Below are 16,841 nucleotides of genomic sequence, written 5' to 3' on the forward strand. Positions count from 1 at the left end.
AGCTGGACAAACTGGAGAACCAACTGGGAATTTGATATCGCCAGTGATACACTGTGTCCTGCAAGTATCTCAGCAAGCACTACTACACTGTCTCTGTGTGCCTATCAGCTGTACGCATGGGTGTCTATAATATGTGCTTGACACAGTAACAGGTGGGCCTAGATTTCTGACCCATATACAGGACTGAATAAAATCAGGACACCTACTCACCATGTTTCTTTAACCATACTTTTCACAACAGTTACTAACTCTCATCTTTTAGATAGCATAAACTGTTACTTAGATGTCATTGTCCAAAATAAAACATTTTTACGTGTAGTAATGATAATATGCCTTACACTTTATTTTAATCTAATGATTACGCATTAACAATAGCCTAATGAATGGTTGGATCTCAGCTTACTTTGCCACTCCCCCTTTCCATATTCTGGTGCCTAGTTCTTATGCATTATCAGGTCATTGTCACCTATCTTTAAGAGCACATAACAGTGGCGTGATAGAGTGGAATTCCTTTATTCTGCTCTCCATAGTTCTCTGGTGGCACACAGAACACTGGAGAAATTGCTGAAGATAAATGTTCTGTAAAAACCACACGTCTTGTGTATTCAGCGGTATACTGTATACCCTGTGTGAGCCAACATAACTGTGTGAGTTGTCCAAAATGTATTTGATATGGACAAAGGGGATTTAGCAAGCCCACTTGAACTTCATCTAACGTCAAAAAGAGCTGTCTGTTAAGTTGCACGTCACGGGAAAGGTGCAATAGACGGAGGGGATAAGAGACATGCAAAAGGTCTGACACTGGTATTATAAAATGGATTACTATTTCTACGAGACATGATACTTGGACCATCTGAACCTGACTCTAAAACTGTCACAGTGTGTAAAACAATGGACATAAATCCTTCATCATTTTCTGTGCTCTCCTATAACATTCAGAGCTTTTGTAGGCAGTGGACAGAGGGGCATTCTTAACAGTGAAAATACAGACAGGAAGCAGCCAATTATCTTAGTTCCCACTAACATGAATTAAATCAAGGAAAAAAATCCATTTAATTTCAGAATGCTTTATTTCCCTACAAAGTTCTTTCTTTCACAATGAGAACACAGTGTTCAATGAAATGGTCATGGGTAAATTTGACAAGTGAGTGATTTATGTGAACTCTATATGTGCGTCACTGTCTATTATGTGTGTTTGACTTTATGTTTTTTTAGGTCCAACCATCCAAGTAGGTGACTTTCTCTCCCTAACAGACACGCACAAGAGAGAGAGAGAGAAAGATCCCTCAAATGAATGACCTCGCTCAAGTTAGTGCCTGTCCAAGCCCTGCAGAGTGGAACTTGTTACATTTTAAAGGCTGCATATTATTCGCTTAATGTTTAGGTACTTCATTCTCTACAATTTAAAACAGAAAAAGAAAAGATGTAGCACTATCGTAATCACTCTGTCACCCACATTTTTTTGCTCCATTTGATATAACAAATGAAAAAAAGAGGCACACTGGCTAATAGGCTAAAGCCAGCACTTCACCTGTCTCAGTCGTTTCCCAAGTCCAGTTTACTGGGCTGATCTCTGTGCTGATTTTATCTCCATACCACACATTTCCCCCAAATCTCCTTTCACTAAAACGTGTGGTTTGTAGAACCCAGACCCAGATTAAGACCTTGCACAGAGAACAGCAGAAAAATGCTTGAGGGGATGTCTATGCAGAGGAAGATGTGTTTACTGTATGACTGGGTGTGTTGCTCTCACAGCTCTCATTTTGGTATGTTATTTTGTTTGTTTGTTTGTTTGTTTATTATTATACAGTGCACGCAGCATTTAAAATCAGTCTCTAGTGTCTTTAGCACCACTGGGACGTCTGGTCTGGGTTTATATCTGTGGGCTTCTGGTTTGAGGCATCAGATTTGAGATATAGCACCTCAGGGTCGTTTGGGCTGCTCTAGCTTGTGGAGGGGCTCGACGCTGTCTGAGTCGCTGTGGTGCTTTCTCTCTCGTACCTGCTCCGCCTTAGTACAGCGTGTCCACGAGGGAGACCGCATGTAGCCACTACGATGCAGCGAATGATGCTGGTGACCTAAGAGAAACACAACACACACACACACACACACACACACACTAAATTAAAACAAGACTCATTTTACAGTGCTCCTGCAGTCTCTTGTGAGTATCGCTTGCTGTGAACCTTTTCTCAGGACAACTATTTTATATGTGCAAGGAAAGCACAAACATGCTTACCATGCGGTGTGCTTGCTGTTGGATTATATTACAGACAGCTCACCTGTCTGTCAGTGTGTGGTCAACAGAGGATTGTGCTGGGCCCATGACAGGCAGAGCAAAAAGAGCAGCTGCATACAGGAGAAAGGGGCTGGGCTCTCCACTGTTTCATTTGTGGAATTATGTGTATATATTAATCAGATGGCTGCAATGGACCAAAGATACAAGCAGCACATATTCTAATTTCATTTTATGGGTTTGCAGGCGTGCTACAAAACAGTTTGTAGCAAAACATCATGAATCCTCATGGTGCCAGTTACTATGAATATATCTGTGAATGTTTTGGAAATGGAGTTAATAGTGTTTTTGGTGAAGCTTGTTTATCCCTGGTTAACTGACCTGATGAAAGAGTTTGATGCCCTATGTTTCTGTAGGTATTTTTTCTTCTCATTTAAGCTGTGTGCTTCAGCTTGTTAAAGTGTGTTTGTATTTGTGCATGGAAGAGAAGAGAGAGACCCACCCAGAACTGATTAAGGAGTTCTCTCTCAACACCTTGCCATTACTCCAGTGCTGTGACATGGTGTGATCCTCTAGTGATCTTAGAATTTAAATTGACATGTTATCATCTTAATGATGACATGTGGTCTTTGTGGTGTAATTATATCATTTGGAGATTTTTTTTTCACATTTTTCCTCGTGTAATCCGCCACTGTTTGTTGAGAGTGGGAGAAAAAGAGAGAGAGAGAGAGAGAGAGAGAGAGAGAGACATATAGTAATATACCACTAGATGGCACTGTCTACATTGCTGATAGTAGTGCTCAAGTTCAAAGCTTCTCAAGTAAAATGTGATTATATTACTGTCAAATACTAGATTTCACTTCAGAGTAGTTATGTGTGACTTGCAGGCAAAATAAACCACAATTTCTTTAAATATGCTAAAATTGGCAAGTTGTGACCAAAGCACATTATCTTTAACGTGTTTATAATGATATGACACCTTTACTTTAAGACACAACACACAAATTTCACTAATAATATTAAAGAAGTACTACAAAAATAATAAAAATGATTCATCATGCAATCAAAGTGCATTCTGCTTGTGGTTATCATCCTGTTATCATCCTGTTGTTTGACTCTGTGAGTCTGTGCATCACAAACAAAATCATCTGCTCCATGTTACATCACATATTTCCATCTAAACCATGCTTGTAACAGTCACTGTGCAAAATAAAACTTTTGTTCTCAATCAGACCACTAAGGCTTCAGCATGACCAGGATGTCAAAGACAAATTTGGCTAACTGAGGGATGTCACTTGATGATCGGGCAAGCGAGAGAGTGCAAGAGAAAGGGGGAAAGATAAAGAATAAGTCTTCTGTTCTTACGTACGCTGTCACTTTCAAGTGGTTCTTCTCTTACAGCAGCTGATCAGATTGTGACGTGAATTCTAAGTGTTCCCATCTTTAACTGACAGCTAAATGAATATGGATGTTGGCATAGGCTGTTCTCCGCAGAACGTTGTCACAACATCAGACAGCTGGTCGACCTCGCCCCGCCCTCCTGAGCTTCCCATTCACAGCTCTGTATCGGCAGAATTCCTCACCTTCCCAAAATACTAGAAACATAACTGACCTGTACTGCATTGTGTTTCTGCATTTGGCTTGTTTGTTAATTCCAACCTGAGTAAAACTTCTGATGTAATCTGATGCAGAGTGAACGTCTTCCCATCTCACCACAGGAGAGAAGGTGAGAATGAGAGAGAGAGAGAGAGAGAGAGAGAGAGAGAGAGAGTGAGTGAATGTGTGTGTGTGTGTGTGTGTGTGTGCGTGCGTGTGTTTTCTTGTCTTTGTGTTATTTATAGGCAATTATTCTGAGTGTCAATTTCATGTGGTTCCTGAAAAAAACAGCTATTTTACAGTAATTCAGTACCATCAGGACAAGCAAAACTAAACAGACAGTGTGCTCACAATGACACCTGGTGCTCTGGCACTTTCCTCAAACGTCTACACTCTTTATCTGACGAGCATGATGGCAGACATGTTGTGATTCTAGGAGAAAGCCATATCCAGCACAGACAACCTGGATAGTCTGAATAGTGTCTGCCAATAATACACAAAGCACAAGATGTAATTTCAATGTCCTAAGCCTGTGCCAGCTAAACACCCTCAACATCCTCACCTTTTAAGCCTTGGCCTGTGACACACATCTCTTACTGAGATTACGCCAGCAGTGGGGAGGAAAAACCTCTCAAATGCATTTTCTGATATGAAATCTTGATGGTGTTTTGGATGGAAACAGCAGGTTTTAGAGCCTCTGAGATTCAGTGGATGTGGGACAGAACAGCTGGGTTTCATCGTCTGATCTGGGAATTGTGTATTAAGTAAGAACCTGGATGATATTGAATCTTTAATACGTCATACTTTGAGACAGCTGTAGAATGTGCTTGCACGCACACACACACACACACACACACACACACAAAGTATCCTATAAGACAGCTGTAGCACACACCACACTCTTGTTTTGGCTTATTGTCTGTGGATAAAGAAAAAGAGAATAAGGGAAAAAAGAGGGACAGGAAGAGCAGAAGCAGAGAGCTCAGGCATAGACAGATTATTCTGACAGCTGCTAAACAGCTTGAGTCAGCCACTGGGGCCTGCTGGAGAGGCCCACCTGGTCCTGTGTGTTTGTGTCCTAGTCGGCAAGGTCATCACCATATTCATCTACATCACTAATGTTCTGATTCAATGCCATTTCATTACGGTATCCAGACCTATGCCGAGATAAAGAGGAAAAAAAAGACAAATGGAGGGCCACCCCTGATGGCCAAAAACAGGATCATTCTGGAAAATTCTCAGACAGGTTGCCAGTGTTCCACATCACCACAGGGGAGCACACCATCCATTCAGCTTTGACTTTATTTTGACTTAAGCTTTCTGATTAGAGCGATTTTTTGGCTTGATCTCACACAAACACACACACACACACACACACACACACACACACACACACACACACACACACATCACAGTTACAGCACACTTTTGCACCTGTGCAGTCCAGGGATGACATATTTTACCATACTCATTAGTGATTCACTGGGTCTTATATGAAGTGAGGAAACATGGCAGATTAGCACAGGGCTTTGTTTAGTCTGTGCTGAGATGTAGTTTGATTCTGGCTGTTTTAATGGTGAGGACGTTAGGTAGGACCACAGTTTTACGTCAGTCAGTTCTGAGTCTCACAGCTGGATAACCAGGCTCATAACTCACACATGTCCACATCTCAAAGAGAAGGTTACTTCTAAGAGTTAATTCATTTTGAAAGACCATGTGTCAAATAAACTCACACACACACACAGTGTGTGTGTGAGTTTAGAATATCTGTGTGTGCATTGGAATATCTGAAAGTGAGTTTATAGTGAGTATGCAATGTACAACATCTCATGAACAAAAACAGCACCGCCGCAAAGGCTGTGTATCTGTGTGGCTCTGTGTTTCTGATGGGCAAATCCAGGGGGATAGTTGAAACATCAGAGTCAGCGAATGACAAAGCACTTGGCACTGAGATTCCACTACGTGCCAACATATTTCTATTCGATGCAATAATAAAACTAAAACTTTATGGAACCACTTGACCTCAGTAATGTACCACGTTGCAAACTCATTTTCAAGATGGAAGATTGCCAAAGATGAGAAGATATACACGGCTTTGTGTAATTTCTACTCAAAGCAAATCTAATGAGATCCAGTGGAATGAAATGATCACTGGAAAAATAAAAAAATGAGTCTGATCTAGTTGCTTGGCCCTCGACAGAGACAAAATACAAGAAATGATTTTCTCTATCCACTCTTCTATTATTTTCCCCTCCCCTCTTTCACCTTAGGGGCTGTCATTCTAATTTAGATGGTGGTTATTTTAGCGTCATATGATTAATGGACAGATTAGTCAGTATCAGTGGTGGTAAATCAGCCAATGTCAGCTAGTGTAAGGTTTAGTTCTTGCTCCCAAATGACTTTTATATCATCTGGCTGGTTAATGCAGCAGCTGGAGGTACTTTTATATGAGTGTTATGACTTGGGATCACATGTAGGCCACTAATGTTCATGGGGGCTTTGGGACCAATTCATCTCCACCATTTAAAAAGATCAGTATATTGCAACAGCAACAGTAGTGGTGGTGGAGGGTTGGGGCTTCTGCTGTTTGTGAGCGAGACTGAATATAGCAATACGCAATACCCCCTTCTCTGGCAGTGAGTCTATTAAAGGGATGGGAAGAGAGGGTTGAAGGCCAATTAAAGGGGTGGTGACCCTGAATTAAAATAGCAGCCGGAGAGGGCACGGGTGACTCTGTAAAACAATTATGTGTGAGGGGCTTTACTGAGTAGAGACACATTTGCTCTGTGGTGTTAGAGTGGAAGAATGACACTAGTGTGCATATTCTCACATACGTTCACAATATCCCACTGGGCAGACAGACACATAGCACCACACTCGTGTGGTACATGATACGGTCCATAAAAAAGTACCAGGGTTTTCCTACGTTCTCTCACACATATGCAAACTCCCCTCCACAGGGAGTCACATATGTGATGGCCATGACCTTACAGCTATGAGACAAAAAAAAACTACAGGACAGTTGAGAACAGGAGCCAAGGGAGCCGGTGCTGTCTATGTCCATTCTATTTGGAAATCCCTCTTCTTGTAGTGTGTTTTTTTTTTTTGGGGGGGGGGGCATGAGGCAGACAGAGTGGTTCAGCCAGGAAAATAAGAGTGAGATTATGATTTACAGTATGATCTATGATCTATAACTCTAATCTGGAAAAAAAACAATTTCTTTGTCTTGGTTTTAAAATTCTAACAGAGCTGGAGAGCTACCAGTTCTGGTAATCTGACATGTCCTTCATTGCAGGTTACTCTCGTTCACCTTTGCCTGAGGCAGATATGCTAATGTATAGCTTTCCCCTGAATGCGTCTTCTGTGCCTGATTAGAATATAAATCAACAATGATTATGTACGATGCCCAGCAGAAGGTTTACTCACTGGTCTGGTCTGGTCTGGTCCTTTTCAGTGTCACTTGAACACTCATGCACAGTAAACTTCAATTTATTTCCATGGATTTAAATCCTCTGAGAAACCAGACTATCAAACTATAACGTACTATGAGCTCTGTTTATAAATAAGTACCTTCATAGTGACTGAGGTAAGGTACTCTAGACAATAAAGGTCTTCTAAATACATTTCCTAAAAGTCACACCCCTACTCCAGCCTGATTATAGTGTAACTGGCTTTGAATGGACTTTTCAATAGACTGACAGTGGTAAAAACACATATGTATGCACCCTTCCCTTGGATCATGCTCTCTCCACCCAACCAATTTCCATCCAAATCATATTCATCTCTGTCAAACACCATTGCAGATGCCAGGTGGTTATAATCATCAAAATCTTGTATTGCTCAAATTGTAATGGTTTTAGTTTGTTAAATTTGTGTAGATGAGTTATTTAGGGTTACTCTCAAAGGGATTGGAATAGATTAAAAAAGCAGAGAGAAAGTATTTCGACAGCAAATCGTGATGGACTGGATAAAGTGTCATATGTAATCACGTTAATCTTACTTGCAGGTGACTCGTTGTGGTTTTCCTCATCTGAATCTGGAAACACTTCAGCCAGCTCCTGATCAGACATGTCTGTCAGTTCTGTCAAATCCAGCAGATCAAAGTGCACCTCCAGGGAGGAGACGCTGCTGAGGGGCTCTAGAAAGACAAGACAAGAGACAGAAGCACTGACACCAGATACTGACATCGCGATTCTATCAGTGAAGCCAAGCTATAACTTGACTTTTTTTTTTTTTGAAGTAATGACAGTACCAATTAGCTCCTCTCAACTATCCTCCTCAGTCTAGCGCAGGAGTTCTGATCATCCCCCTAATCTAATCTTTTCTCTCTCTCTCTCTCTTCACCATTGTGCTGGAAATAAATTTTAATACTAATACTTGGAAGCCCTGAGCTCCAGTTGTGAGACAGACATAAAAAGCTGTTTTATAGCTCAGAGGCTGATCTCAGCTCCATGTGTCTGAGAGACGGAGATGTCAGCCCAGACTGATGTCAGGCAAAAGAAAGAGGATCAGTAGACACACAGCTAGAGGAACAGCTTTCCAGGGCCACTGGGGGGTTAACCTTGACCTGAGCTTCAGGGAGACCAGGAGACGGGCAGGGAAAGAAGGAGGAGGCAGTGTGCCAGACTAAAGTGAAAAGAGCAGCGTGGAACAGAGGCTAGTTCAGTCCTTGTTCTGTATTTGTGCTTCACTGAAGCGTTTACAAAGTATTGTTGGGTTAGGGCCTTGATGAAATACACATTTGTTGTCATGCTAGTTTTCATCAAACAGTAATTTCGGTTCACCTCTGTAGAGCTTCTTCAGTGCCAAAGCAGTGTTAAAGTTTGTGCCTGTGACCTAATTTTTTAAAATACATTATTTAATTTTCCTGTTCATTCCATGTTTCTTTCCTCCTTTTGTCTATTTCCTTCATTTCCTGTCATCTGTCCATGTTTGTGCCCCTTATTGTTCCTTTCTGAGACTGGTTTGGTTTTGCACAGGGTCATGTTGAGTCACCTTGTGAGTCACGACTTTTCCTGTTGCCTACACTATCACTCTAGGCTTAATACTCTTGTAGTCTGGATAGGCGACACAACGCACACAGAGACATTACAACCTCTTGACATGCACATTTGTACATTATACTGCACATTTGCAAGTTAAATTACATCATATCATGCCTGCAAGCTGCAATCTTTAAGTTTAGGTGTGGGTGTATGTATGCGCCCGCGCGCGTGTGTGTGTGTTTGTGTGTGTGTGTGTTGGAGTGCTGAAGTATCACCCTCGATGAAAGCCTTTATTTCTGGAACCATCTATTATAGAATTCAAGGTACTTTATGTTCCTGTGAGACTGACTTTGCTAAATGTAGCAATGGCATTGGCTAAAATAAGACAGTAAACAATTGCCTTTCAGCTCAGACAAAATGAATTAGGGAGAGCGGATCATCTTTACCTTACTAAAATAACAAGCTGGTGCTATCCTAAATGTACCGGGGGGGGGGGGGGGGGGGGGGGGGGCAGAAAGCATACAGGCAAAGTCATCATTTAAATTCCAGGGAGAGAAATCACGCTAAACATGATCAATGTACTGAAATGCGAAGATAAATTTCAAACTGACTTTGAAATTTCCCTCTGAGCTTTATGTCGTCATCCACAGTTCCTGTGAGTTATGCTAATTGTTGCATACTGCCTCCTTTGAAGGTATAAAAGTAGCTTCACCAGTCAGACTGGGCTGTCCTATAGCACCTCCAGCAGGGAAGGGATAAGAAGGAGAGACAAGGCAGACAGATGAGCAGAGGGATGAGGGTTGTTTGAAGTCCCTTAATGAGCCACCTCCACCCGTGACGGGGATCAGAGACAGAAGAGGAAAGTTGAAAGCTTTTATTCACCTTATCTTTCCCTCTAACAAGCTCTGCAATTAACATCTGAACACACCTAACATAGCTACACACTTAAAGCGCAAGAGGTAGACACACACGCAAGCATAAAAACACATACATCAGCAAATCTGCACATTGAGTATGTTTGGATGTTTGAAGGTCAGTCAGTTTGATTAGCAGTGATGAAGTGCATCTCTGACCCTGGGTGATGATCTGTGGTGGTGATGTGAAAATGACTGTGATGATCATGAGGTGTCTGTGTCATAGTCACTTTCCCAAAGAGACAATTTATCAGTCAACCAGATTCAAAGGTTAACAAGGTAATTAGCACTGCATTATTCTATTGCCTAAAATAACAAAGCCAGTTGACAACTGTGTAAACTGAATTTATAATTACTAATGTTTTTATTTTTAAGGACATTGCTAACTTTATTGGGCTCAGACAGATGACGCAAATCTTGTTCAACAAAGTGATCATATTTTCTGTACCATTCTCATTTCATAAATCAATAATCACTAAGACAGATAAGTGGTTGCTATAGGACACTGATGAGGTATGTTATGAGCAGAACTGTACATTTTAATAGAAGCTGCTCTACATGCTGTTCCCATGGAAATAATGATCTAACATTAACAGCCATGACAACCCAACAGATCACAATGTACTGCAAGACAGTACAAAATGTAACAAAGTCTGATACAAAAGCTGAATTTAGAATTAGCGTGTAATTAGTATAGTTAGTGCTATTTTTGTGCCTCCAGAGGAGATCTTCTGACTAGGCTTTTACTGTGGAGAGAGAAATTTCTATGTGGACATGGTTTATGTGTTTCTGATATGTGTGGCCCTAAAGGTTGGACCACTATATATTTTCTGTCTTCTCTCCTAGTCTCTGTGGAGGGGAGGAGTCGGATCAGAGTGAGTTTGACAGCAGTGTAGCATATAGCTTTCCCAAGAGGCAGTAAGACGCTCGCCCACGGCTGTCTCGCTGAGCCTCCCAGAGAGAGAGAGAGAGAGACAGAGAGAGAGAGAGAATGACAGACAGAAAAAAGACCCAAGGTGGCAAAAAGAAGACAAAGGGGACTTTGGTGTATAATAAGAGAAACCACCTGAGTTCACATTTACCCATAATTCTGAATCGCTTTAAAGTGAATTTCTCTCTCTTTTGTCTATTCTACTACAGCCCCCCCCCCCCCCCCCCCCCCCCTCCCATCCCTCCCCCTGCTGATCCTTGAATAATTGATCGGTAACACATTTTACCTCCAAGCAAGGTCTGTGGGAGACAGCAAGGGAGAGATACTTTTCATTCAAATTGAAATTATGGGTGAAAACACAACAATAATGCATTGTATTGCATGTCTGTATAATTAGGTTGTGGATGTGAAAGATGTACAGTCACATAGAAAACCTCTGCACGGAGAAAAGAGTGGAGGGTGTTGGGTGTATGAAGGTAGGAAGGGCAGACACTAACATTTGTTTTTTCCCTTTAAAACTAAAAAATCAGAGAGTTCAAGACATTGTGTGACTGCTACAGATTGTGTGTAACAAGGAAAGAATGCACAGCTTTTGCTTTCCTGATTTTTTTTTTTTTTTTTTTTTACCCTCTGGCAACTGGCCAGCGATGATCTACAGCTTTAGCCCTGCACCTATTCTAATCACTTTTCATCCTTGTCTGCAGTTTTTTCCATATTTCCCTATTTGATATTTAAGTGTGTGTATGTGTGTTTGCATGTGTTTTTAGTGTGTCTGTGTGCGTATGTGTGTGTGCGTGTGTGTGTGTCTTTGTGTCTGTCTGTCTGTCTGCCCATCCCTTTGTTGCTATTCTCTGTTCCTTTCGCTGTTTTAACATAATTTTAGCATGCTACACAGAAGAACTGCCTGACTCCTTTGTTTATCCAGAGAAGAGCTGAGCAAAGCAGATCTCTATGCAGCTGACTCCATGCAGTTGACTGTGCTGTGGTCAGCTGTGCTCTGTGACATTACTCTGTGCCCTCATCATAGGTCCTGATACTTGCAGTGGATCCTGGTTACATTCATTCTAATGACAACAAACTGTGATCCAAGATGCCTGGTGAATTTGCTGACTTTCTCTCCTCCAAAAGCAACACTTCTACCTCTGCAGAGATGAGGAGACTTTAATGTGGTAAGTGAATGGGGTTTACGAAACTACATAAACAGTTAGTGGAAGATATTGGAGGAGAAGACACAGTTAAAATACTGAGATTTCATGTGCCCGGACGACAGTTTTGCTGCCTGTGTAAAACGGAATTGCAGAAACCACTAGCTTCATCATTACTGAGGAATGCCCGACTCTGGATCTCTCGTCATTATCTAGCTTGAGCAGTCAGTAATGAGATGGGGAAAACACAGGGGAAAACAAGGCTCTGATTGGACTCCAATTGAGCGGTTGCCGAAAAGGTCAGAGACTGGGGAGACTGCTCATAATGCAGAGCTGGTCAATAGAACATTGGTAACATTTTTTTTATGTGGACACAGACATGCACCATTTGTCTGTATTACAGTGTAAGAATCAATGGACTACAGGTTTTAACCACTTTATTTTCTATGCTGCTTTTAATGCCACTATCTTAACTAGACGTTATAAATAGAATTTCAATCAATTGCTTAACCTTGTTTGATGTTAATCTCTCTCTCTCTCTCTCTCTGTCTGTCTTTTCTTCTCTCTCTCTCTCTCTCACATCATCCTGTGTGATAGGAAGTGGTACTGGGCAGAACTGGAGTTGGTGTTGTCTCTGAATATGTGAGACCTGTGGTATAATGACTGCCTTGTGAGTGCTGTGTCTTTGGTCTCTTAGTCAGAGAGAGAGCTTGTCTCTTCTCTTGGGTCAGACAATAGCTCCTTTTAGCCCTAAGAACTGGTAGCCAGTCACAGTGGATGCTGACTTCAAATCTGGCCCTGAGGAACTAATTCAGACCTCATGCCTTGAAACAGTCTCATTGTGCAAAAAAATGAATATTTATTTTTCACTAAATATTTAGCCTTCGCCACTGATTAGCCCCAAATTTAGCCTTCAGCTGGATAGAAAATTTGCAAGTGTTGGAACAACTCTAAGAGTGTCTATCCCTCTAACTCCTTTTCAGTGTTGATATGATGCATTTTCACAAAAAAAAAAAACAATCCTTGAAAACAGCACTCATTTGCAAGTAGGTGCAGCGCTGTAGCTGTTATCAGGTATAAAATATCTAAGATATAAGATATAAATATGATATATCCTTTATATATGACATTAAACTACGGATATGATCCTTGTGCATCTCTAGGATTATTTACACACCAGATTTGCGCTCACAAATCCGATGTGTAGGATGGTTTTAGTCCACACCCTTCATCCTCTAGCTACTCACTCCCACTGCGGTGATTTCCCACTGCAGGGATTTGCTGTGGCAGTGAGTAATGCCACTGATGAAGCTATGCAACTGGCTTCAAGGTTATGTCCACAATTATAAATGGTAAGTTACATGGGTTTCCACGGTGAAGAATGCATTTGGCATGAAACAGCGCAAAGCTGTTGCCATTAGAAACACACGGTCATACAGACATCTGGCCCCTGACCCAAAAACGGAAAACATGTCCTTGTCCTTGTCATGTGTTTGAAAGTCAGAGGTCTGTGTATAAAATGAAATATTTCACTTTTGTTTTACCATATTCTGCAGATTAAGCAAACAAACAAAAATATCATCCAAAATTCTGCAGACATGTGCAGTACTTTCAGGACGAAGGGTTAACTGATTGTTTCCAGCTCTGTCCCTGTTCGAATCCAGAAGTGAAAGCTTTTCACCCCAAACCTAAAACAATTTCAACTCACAGTGCCCCCCCCCCCCCCTCAGGCTTCAGCAACAATTTTATGTCAGAATATGTGCAACATGAGCTACTTAATGTTGTGAGGGAATTTCTTGAAACACAGATATTAAAAAAAAGTTTGAATATCCATAAAGGGCTAAAGCCCACCCTCAATCCCATTCTCTGCACTCACGTCTTCTCTCAGTCACATGAAGCAGCGATGAGTTGTGTGCTGAAATGTTGCTCTCTTCCTCGCCTGGGGGATGATGATGATGATGAGGCTCTTTGGACAGATCTCCTGAGAGGGAGGGCTTCAGAAGTTTCTGGATATCTTTGTTGGGCTCTATGGAAGAATGACAGACAGCTTCAGTGACCGCTTTCCGCTCAGTTAATACATGACTTCGAAAATGCAACAAATTACTTTTCCAACACGAGCGACCAAGAACTGCTATTTTCAGTACTGCCAGTATCAGAAATGCAGCTTCTTTGCTAATGAATCATTTCAGTCAGTTTTTTTTTTCTTTTTGAACGAAAAACCAAAGCAGTAGCTTGTCGGCTATATGTGATTGCAATTGGTAGGTGTGTTGGTGCTACAGTCTGTGCCCCTTGCCTCTCCATCACTGATTGAAGAACTGTGGGGAGACATTCTGTGTTATTGCATTTGGGGGAATCCTGCTCTTTTTGATAATGTTGGACTCTTTGGAGGAGTGGCTGTTTTTCTAACTTGTGAATCAGTGGCGAAAGGCAAATTACTGTATTACAAAAAGCAAAAACAGACTTGAAAATGCATCAACTACATTATATTACAAAGGCTTTCCACAGAGGCATCATCATTCAGGTTTCATGGTAAAGGTTGCTTAAGACCAAAGCTCTGCAACAGCCATGGCAGGTTGTGCCTATCAGAGAAGAAAACTTTAAATTTTTGGTTTTTATTTTACAAGTCTCTATTTTCTCCTGTAGGACTTCACATAACGTGTCAGTTGGAACATAGATGTTTGAATGTTCTGAATACTATTAATTGTTCTGCTAGTGAGATATCCATATGTTTTTGTTTCAATACACATTTTAACTGAGGGAAAGTTTTAGTAGCTCTTTGCAAACCAAAAACTAATAAATAGAATGGAATTCTAATACTCCCTGAATCACTGCATCCCGTATCCACCTTAATCTCATGAAAATACCGTGTTCTCTTCCTCTACGTGTGTGTGTGTGTGTGTGTGAGAGAGAGAGAGAGAGAGGGTGTTTGTGGTGAGACTGGAAGGAAAAGAGAGAGTTGTTTTCTCCTGTTCACTTGTTTTTTAGTGTATAAATGATGCCAAGAGAGAAGAGGAGAGAGAGTAATGAAAGCAGCATTGGTTTACAGAAGCTATCTGACATAGCTCTACTCTATATATAAAGAAATTCAAACAACTGGTTTAAACGATGCAGCAACACTTCAGAGAAAAACAACAACAACTATGTCACTTCCCATTATCACCACTCCTGCCCATGTTATCTCTGCTGACTCTGGGCTCTACTGACATAGACAGGGAAGGTTCTGCTCCAGAAGGCAAGCACAGACCAAACGTGTTGGAATCCAATTTCACACCGCGCATGAGGAGTCTCAATAATGTCTATTGATTTGTTTTAGATCAAGGATCAAAACAGAGTTGAGAGTTAAGCACTTTGCTTTGTTCTCATAATTAAATGGTAGGTTGATTACCACCTACTCAGGCAATTTTCCCTGCCTGTCTCTCTCTCTCTCCTTGGTTACACTCCCTCCTTAGATATAGCACGTACTTCTGTACATATACATTGAAAAAATATAACCACTCACCGTTCAATTTAGTTTGACTCAATAAGATGCTATTTTAACTTTGAGTTTTTTCACCACAACACAGTAATTCTAAATGGTTATTTTGTTTTCTGAAACTAATGCTTAGGTCATAGAAAATGAAATCAAGTCATGCAGCTGAGTATGGGAGAGTGTCATGGATTTTCCAAGAATAAATAGACAAGCAACACTGATAAAGTAAATGTGATTATTTGTTCATTTCAAATGGTACCAAGTGGATCCAGTTAAAAGTTCATTGCTCTTCTATGAAAGTGGCTATAACACACAACATTATTTATATGTTCTTTAATACTGTCCATACTTGTATTTGTAAAATAAACTGAAGACCTCCGGCCTTAAAAAGATCTGTTTCTAAATAGTTACACTAAATGGTGCTTTTCTGCACTTGCTCTGTGCTGAAGGCAAACTTGGATCCTCCATCTAAAGGCCTATCAACCTATAAGCTTTACTAATGAGAATCATTGTCCTTCTTATTTGTTTCTGACACATATTTTACAGTGCTTATGAATATGAAACATAGTGACTATAGTGTTTGTTGAGTCACTGAATGTGTGCAGAGAAAGAAATGAGTGCTTTGAATGCAAGACTAGAGATTGGACTTTGTGAGTTCTTTTCCAAGAGTTAAAAGTGCAATGGCTGGAAGTGTTCATGCATGAATCGCCCTGAATCAGCCCTACCAAAATGATGCCAGCTCTGTAACTGCATCCACAATAACAGCTTAACAACAGCTCCAAACTTAATATCTTTATTCAGTAAATCAATGTGTAATAGCAGGCACGAGCAGTGATTTTCAAGTCCTCTCACCTGTCTCTCATCAGCATACTTTCAGATTCAGTGAAAAACTGAATCATCTCATAAGACTGCACTAGAGATTTATGAAGAAGTACTATACTCAAGCCAGTAAATGTGCCTGTTTCTTTGTGGATGCTTTCAGCTTCCAACTACTGCCAGACACATCGATAATCTCCTCTGCAGTATCATCAACACTTAACAAAAACTTCAGCTTTAAATAAGTGTGAACACTGCTGACTGTTTCTTTTTTGACCCCAGATATTGACTTAAGTTTGTCTCTGTGTATTTTTCTTATATCTTTACGCAGTAATTTCTGTCTTGAATGACATAAATGATAATGATAATGATAGATAGCTTGTCCTCTAAGCACGAAAAAGTCAACTAAAAAATCAACTGTGTATTGTTGAACAAATTCCATATTGACAACATGTACTGTATACCATCAGCTCCTGATCAGGAAATTATATTACATTTTATAAAAAAGAAGTCGTGACTTAACGTAAGATGTAAGAGTAAATGTAAGGATGCTCTGCTTACCTGGGCTGCCTGCTCCTTCCTGTGCTTCCATTCAGCCAAGCCAAGTAAGGAGCCAATGACTACAGCAACAACATGGGAGTGGGACACTCAAAGAAAAGGACAGATATATATATATAGAGAGAGAGAAAGCTAGAAAGAGTGTGTCTGAGAGGTGGCAGTTAACGCCTATCTCCTCCGAAACAATCTCT

At 40.8% G+C, this 16,841-nt stretch overlaps 1 protein-coding gene across 1 annotated transcript; it reads right to left on the reverse strand.

The window, feature by feature from the left end:
* Positions 1 to 1,923: 1,923 nt before the first annotated feature.
* Positions 1,924 to 16,684, reverse strand: LOC115804415 (dysbindin domain-containing protein 1-like). The gene is made up of 4 exons (XM_030764838.1): positions 16,654 to 16,684; positions 13,684 to 13,833; positions 7,833 to 7,970; positions 1,924 to 2,078 (listed from the first exon to the last, which is right to left on the reverse strand). Exons 1-4 carry the CDS (start codon positions 16,682 to 16,684, stop codon positions 1,924 to 1,926), a joined length of 474 nt encoding a protein of 157 aa, XP_030620698.1.
* Positions 16,685 to 16,841: the final 157 nt, after the last annotated feature.

The sequence above is a fragment of the Chanos chanos genome, chromosome 2 (genome assembly GCF_902362185.1).
Source record: "Chanos chanos chromosome 2, fChaCha1.1, whole genome shotgun sequence".
Classification (NCBI taxonomy): domain Eukaryota; kingdom Metazoa; phylum Chordata; class Actinopteri; order Gonorynchiformes; family Chanidae; genus Chanos; species Chanos chanos.